Source organism: Lithobates pipiens, unplaced genomic scaffold (assembly GCF_037356315.1).
Source record: "Lithobates pipiens isolate NorthernLeopardFrog02 unplaced genomic scaffold, aLitPip1_a1.2 Scaffold_25, whole genome shotgun sequence".
Classification (NCBI taxonomy): domain Eukaryota; kingdom Metazoa; phylum Chordata; class Amphibia; order Anura; family Ranidae; genus Lithobates; species Lithobates pipiens.
In genome coordinates this window covers 10,756,086-10,763,390 of record NW_027507787.1, presented here as the reverse complement: position 1 = coordinate 10,763,390, position 7,305 = coordinate 10,756,086, and the positions used below count along the sequence as shown (strand labels likewise).

The window sequence follows — 7,305 nt, the reverse complement described above, 5'->3', positions numbered from 1 at the left end:
TTTAAATAAAAATAATATAATAATCCAGGCAGTCTGTCAAGTTTTTAAACACTTAAAAAGTTTAAATCTTTTTCTGGCACTTGTTTAAATTAGTCTATTTTTAGCAGAGACCCTAGGGAATAAAATGTCAATTGCTGCAATATTTTAGGTCACACTGTATTTGCCTTTCAGAGCCAGTTCACACCAGATGCAGTTCCGTGCGTTTTTTTTCTGCACAAAATGCATGCACAGCGTTTTCCATGTATTCCAATGGCTCTAGTTCACACCAATGCAGTCAGTTTCTGCACCGGAATCTGACTGCATGGTGTGAACTAGAGCCATTGAAATAAATGAAAAACACTGTGCGAGCATTTTTAGTGCAGAAAAAAACGCACGGAACTGCATCTGGTGTGAACTGGCCCTCAAACGCAAGAAAAAAAATAAAAAACACACCACAGTAACGGTCAATCAATTTTTTTGTGAAGTTTTAATGTGAAAAATGTTACGCCGCGAGAATCGTGATCTAAAGAAAAAAAAATATATATAATAATAATGAATAATAATAATGCGATTCTCATTTTAGCCAGAATCGTGCAGCTCTAATAGGTAGTGGTGATCCGTCCTTAAACTTTTCCATTCATAGGATGCAATGCATTGTGGAGATAAGTAATCCAAGTAATATGAACGGCAGCCGAGTGGATCACTATTCTCTAACAGCAGCTCCTGCAAAGTCTGCTTTACACCGACCAAAAGTCATCCAGTTCCTGCTGGATGTTTCTTCTCCACATATACATGTATGTAATATGAAGCCAGCACAGATTTCTGTTCTTAGATATGTTTTTGAAGGACAAACTGTCACTATAAAGTGGACCTTGCGCTAACATGCAAGGTCTGCATATGTGGCTCCACCTCCTTGTTCATAAAAAACACTTCATTATGTATTAACCGAAAAAATAAAAAAAAATAATAAAAAACACCACACCCCAAGAGGAATGCATCAAACACCACTCACCTTGCTCTCTGCATTAGCTATATCCTGTTGCAGACCTCACAAGGGGATTATGGGAAAGCTCAGGATCCCAATGCTTGTGAAATGATGCTACTGCAGTATTACAAGCGTGTTCACAGGATTTGGACCCCCCCCCCTTCTTAATTTCCTGGTACATGGTTGCAGGTCCGATTTCAGCACGAATCGGAATAAAAAAAATAAATAAAAAAAAAAAAAAAATAAAAAGGCGCACTGGACCCGCTGCGGAGATATGTGAAGCAGCTCCATAGAAAGCCAGTCGAAATCTTCTGCTATTGCAAATTGGATGCAGAGAAGCGCATCCAAGCCGCAATGGTGTGAACCCAGCCTTAAATCTGACAGGTTTTGATTGGTCTCTCTTCGAAATCTCCATGCTCCAAGCCAAGGAAAGTCCACTCACCACCGTACTTGCAAACATTTGTCTTGTCATCAAATGTACCGATGAGAACTTTCATGCAAAAACTCCCCCCCCCCCCCCCCCAAAAGTCTACTGGTGTATGGGTCAGCTTAAGGGCGAATCGCACAGCAGCAACTTAACTCTCCAACCGCTCTGTGTTGATAGCTAAGAGGCAATGTGGCGCACGAGTCACCATGCTTCTGTTTAAGCTTTATTTGCAGTGTACAAAACATACACTCCATTCACTGCAATGTTGGGCGGCATGCTGCGCTGCCTAGCATTGCGATTTGGGCCGGAGCACTGGGATATAATGCAGCATGTCTGCATTTTATTGCAGAATGAACGGGACACAAAGGAAACAATTGTTTCCTATGTGTCACTGTGGTAAAACATCTGTCACCACATTTAGTTTGAATTGGCCCTGCGACAAGTAGTGAGGAAAAGATCTTCAAAAGAAACTTACAGACTTATCCATTGTGTTGATTACCACACGTGCTTTTATGTGCGGTATTTCCAGCACCGTCTTATGACAGCCCATTCATTCACCGTGGGATGTCCAAGCATCACAACAGATTTGAATGCACGGGTGCCCCACATCTGCTTGTTGCATCGAGTTGGCTAATCGCATTGGGCTGCCATTCAATAATGGCACCATTACTACACCACCATGCCCACATGCAATAAGAGACAAAACATAAAGTAAAACAAAAAAAAAAAAGTGTAAATATAACCTAGCACAGACCCAGATGAGACCAGGAAAAGAAAAAAAAAAAAGAAAAAGTGTCAGTGGGGGAACCCACATCTGTTCCTTCAGATCCGTGACCAAGGACAAAATGACTGCAGCATAGTCACACCGGCTCCCCCAATTATCTATACCCAAGGAAATTACCAATAAAAAAATAATAATTATATATATATATATATATATATATATATATATATATATATATATATATATATATATATATATATATATATATATATATATATATATATATATATATACCCAACAGACCCCGCACACGCACTAGCCCTGTTAATAAATCACCAATGGGACATCATGAGGGTAGAATAGCAAGCTGCACTTAGAAAAACAAATGGCTGCCCAAATATGAAAAAACTTGCCTTAAGATACTTAAAAAAAAAATAAGACGCCTAAAGTCTTTATCTAAATCAAAAAGGGATCAGGGAGGAGGTTACTTCTACATAAAGACATGACTGTCATATTCTCAAGAGTTTCAGAATAACAGACTGTACAAGAATGTAGGAAAATGGGCAGACAGGCCATGGACACATGTCACATACTGCGAGGAAAGTGTCCACTCACCCCATCTCACCCAACCTACTGACCCCAGGATGACAAGTCTGGGCTGGAACATGAGCTCCCCTTTCATGTCACCTAGCCTGAAGAATCCAGATGAGCACACATCTTGGCTGGGATATGTGTGTGCACCCCCCAACATAACCCAAATTATACACTGGTACACGCGCTTCCCCCTGGTGTCACCTATCCTAGAGAAAGCAGATGACCCGTTTTGGCTGCTGCATGTATTAGACCCCCCAATCCCATGTCTAGTAGCCTACATGTTTTAGCTGGTATATTATCCTCTCCCAATGTCACCTAGCATAGAGAACCCAGAAGACAAATCTTGGCTGGTACATGTCCCCCCCCCCCCCCCCACGGTGTCACATAACCTAGCAACTCCAAATGACACACATCCTGGCCAATACCTGTACTCCCCCCCCCCCCCCTGATGCCACCATGTATAAAGAATCCAGATGAAAACTTTTGGCTGGTACATGTGACGTCACCAACATCACTTCCGGGCCCCGTTGACAGTTTCCGCAGCCATCAAGGCTGGAAAATAATGTAAAGCAGTGCGACGCGCATTCCAGTCAGTGGAGACATGCGGGGGTCTCATTAAATAGATGCCGTCAAAAAAAAAAAACAAACACCACAAACACACACGAGACTTTAGATTGTAAAAAATTTTAAAGTTACACCCCCCCCCCCCAAAAAAAAAAAACGTAAACTCGTGCAGCGGGGTGTCTACGCCTAAAAACATCATTTGCAGTACACATTACATATCGCCATAAACGGCAGAACGAGCGCAATCATTCCAACACCAGACCTCCTTCATAACGCTAAACTGATGACATAGGGGGCCTATGGAAAATATAGGGTACTGACATGTTGGATATCTATTCACGCTGTGCCACCTCATCTTTTATATTTCACCAAAAATTTGGGTAGTCTATCTACATATACATATACACACACGTTACAAAGCCGTGTAGTATCCCCAGATGGTACTCCTCTTGGTTGGTGAACTTATGTTGTAAACAGGCAGTGCGACAGCAGCTATAGAGAACTTCAGCAGCTGCATGTCACCCATATCAGTCCTCCGGCAACACAGTCATAGGTCACCATAGACATTGCAATGCAGATAGTAGCACGTCCCTGGTAGGCCCAGGGCTGTACAATGACCCCGGGGTGATATTGTGGAAGGACTCCCAGTCATGACAGAACAGAAGACATTGTCCTGGTCAGTCCCGGCTGGACCAGTGACAGGATTGTCCTGATCAGTTCTAGCTTTGGAAGGGACAGCAATGGCCTGGGGGGGGGGGCCCCCCTTCAGCATTGCTCACATCACTCCTACCAAGTGGGGCAAAGTTGCCCTGATGGCTCCTACCAAGGGGGGGGGGCGCAAAGTTGCCCTGGTGGCTACCACCAGGGGGGGGGGGGGGGCGCAAAGTTGCCCTGGTGGCTACCACCAAGGGGGGGTGCAAAGTTGCCCTGGTGGCTACTACCAAGGGGGGGGGCAGAGTTGCCCTGGTGGCTACTACCAAGGGGGGGGGCAGAGTTGCCCTGGTGGCTACTACCAAGGGGGGGGGGCAGAGTTGCCCTGATGGCTACTACCAAGGGGGGGGGGGCAGAGTTGCCCTGATGGCTACTACCAAGGGGGGGGGGGCAGAGTTGCCCTGATGGCTACTACCAAGGGGGGGGGGGGCAGAGTTGCCCTGATGGCTACTACCAAGGGGGGGGGGGCAGAGTTGCCCTGATGGCTACTACCAAGGGGGGGGGGCAGAGTTGCCCTGATGGCTACTACCAAGGGGGGGGGGGGCAGAGTTGCCCTGATGGCTACTACCAAGGGGGGGGGGGCAGAGTTGCCCTGATGGCTACTACCAAGGGGGGGGGGGCAGAGTTGCCCTGATGGCTACTACCAAGGGGGGGGGGGCAGAGTTGCCCTGATGGCTACTACCAAGGGGGGGGGGGCAGAGTTGCCCTGATGGCTACTACCAAGGGGGGGGGGGTGGGCAACATTGCCTGATGGCTCCTACCATGGGGGGGCAGAGTTGCCATTATGGTTCCTACCAAAGGGGGCGGTGAGAGGGCAGACTTGCCCTGATGGCTCTTACCAAGGTGCCCGGATGAGGAAGGAGTGTGTCCTATACTGACCTCCCTTGCAGGGGGTGCGGTGCTGGCTGTGCTGGGCCCGGTATCCCTCCACCACCTCCCAGTCTCCGTTGTCCCTCTTGATGGGGAAGCTGACACTGAGGACGTGGTTGCACGGCTTGATGATCCGGAGGATCCCCTTCACCCTCTTCCTCTTCTGCTCCTCCGTCTCCCGGGTCTTCAGGTCCTCCACCAGCTTGTCCTCCACGATGCCGGCGCCCCGGTCGAAGAAGCCTTCCACCATCTTGAAGAAGTTCGGGTCATCCTCCGGGTCCACGGCCTGGCTGTAGCGGCGGAGGAAGGGGGTGGTGGCGGCCGGTAGAGCGGAGTCTACGGCACAGGCCAGGGACCCCCCTCCCCGGGACACCAGCTCCCCAAGATAACGATACATGGCGGGCACCGGGAGCTGTTACAGGAGCCGGGACACCGAGAACAGGCGGAGGATAGACGAGGACGGGCCGAGCGGACGACTATATACGGGGCCGGAGGGGCGGGGAGCGCGTGCGCAGGGCGGGGGCTCTGTGGAAACCCTTGTGCGCGGGCACGGGAGGGGAGGCTGTGAGCGCGCACTGAACATTGGTCTCCACACCCTGTGTTGTGCCCGGTGCTATGTGTAAAATGTAGTACAATGGAGATATGTGCTGGTCTATTAGCAACAATTACCAGTCATTTGTAGCTTCTCATGGTGTTCTCTGCTACAAATCACTCTCCTCAGGGCTGTCTGCCTCCATTACACCCAGCAAGTGCTTCTAGAAACATTTATACCATTTCTTTGTGTTTCCCATGACTATACGTGTGCCTAGCCATTGTCTCATACACCGCCATACTTTATTTCCTCCATGTGCTTGTCCCACCACTGTATATGTGTGCCTTCTGTCACTCACTAACGCTGGTAGGGTCCCCTGAGGTCCAAGGAGAGGATGTGTGGCCCTTAGGTTCCTTTCTCCTCTATCTGGGGGTCGGCCTTTAGGAGAGCCCCTAACCTAGTGTGGTCAACTTTCTTCATATGATGGGCCTCAAGTGCAACCCTCAATGTCACCAAAGGGCCACACATAAAATTCAGTAAATATTCATCAGAGACGGAAGACGTGACGCAAGAGGGGCTTGGGTGGCGGAAGACGTGACGCAAGAGGGGCTTGGGTGGCGGAAGACGTGACGCAAGAGGGGCTTGGGTGGCGGAAGACGTGACGCAAGAGGGGCTTGGGTGGCGGAAGACGTGACGCAAGAGGGGCTTGGGTGGCGGAAGACGTGACGCAAGAGGGGCTTGGGTGGCGGAAGACGTGACGCAAGAGGGGCTCGGGTGGCGGAAGACGTGACGCAAGAGGGGCTCGGAGGCTGCAGACGTGACACAAGAGGGGGTCGGAGGCTGAAGACGTGACACAAGAGGGGGTCGGAGGCTGCAGACGTCACACAAGAGGGGCTCGGAGGCTGCAGACGTGACACAAGAGGGGGTCGGAGGCTGAAGACGTGACACAAGAGGGGGTCGGAGGCTGCAGACGTCACACAAGAGGGGGTCGGAGGCTGCAGACGTCACACAAGAGGGGGTCGGAGGCTGCAGACGTCACACAAGAGGGGCTCGGAGGCTGCAGACGTCACACAAGAGGGGCTCGGAGGCTGCAGACGTCACACAAGAGGGGCTCGGAGGCTGCAGACGTCACACAAGAGGGGCTCGGAGGCTGCAGACGTCACACAAGAGGGGCTCGGAGGCTGCAGACGTCACACAAGAGGGGCTCGGAGGCTGCAGACGTCACACAAGAGGGGCTCGGAGGCTGCAGACGTCACACAAGAGGGGCTCGGAGGCTGCAGACGTCACACAAGAGGGGCTCGGAGGCTGCAGACGTGACACAAGAGGGGCGCGGAGGCTGAAGATGTGACACAAGAGGGGCGCGGAGGCTGAAGACGTGACACAAGAGGGGCTCGGAGGCTGAATACGTGACACAAGAGGGGCTCGGAGGCTGCAGACGTGACACAAGAGGGGCTCGGAGGCTGCAGACGTGACACAAGAGGGGCTCGGAGGCTGCAGACGTGACACAAGAGGGGCTCGGAGGCTGCAGACGTGACACAAGAGGGGCTCGGAGGCTGCAGACGTGACACAAGAGGGGCTCGGAGGCTGCAGACGTGACACAAGAGGGGCTCGGAGGCTGCAGACGTGACACAAGAGGGGCTCGGAGGCTGCAGACGTGACACAAGAGGGGCTCGGAGGCTGCAGACGTGACACAAGAGGGTCTCGGAGGCTGCAGACGTGACACAAGAGGGGCTCGGAGGCTGCAGACGTGACACAAGAGGGGCTCGGAGGCTGCAGACGTGACACAAGAGGGGCTCGGAGGCTGCAGACGTGACACAAGAGGGGCTCGGAGGCTGCAGACGTGACACAAGAGGGGCTCGGAGGCTGCAGACGTGACACAAGAGGGGCTCGGAGGCTGCAGACGTGACACAAGAGGGGCT

General features: G+C 51.2%; 1 protein-coding gene across 1 annotated transcript in view; it reads right to left on the bottom strand.

Moving 5' to 3' along the window:
- LOC143930095 (glutamate dehydrogenase, mitochondrial) overlaps window positions 1-5,356 on the bottom strand; it is a gene marked incomplete in the record, with an annotated part of 19,464 nt that extends 14,108 nt beyond the window's left edge. The window contains 1 exon segment of the mRNA XM_077454054.1: window positions 4,864-5,356. Within this exon segment, the coding sequence (XP_077310180.1) occupies window positions 4,864-5,251 (388 nt within the window).
- Window positions 5,357-7,305: the final 1,949 nt, after the last annotated feature.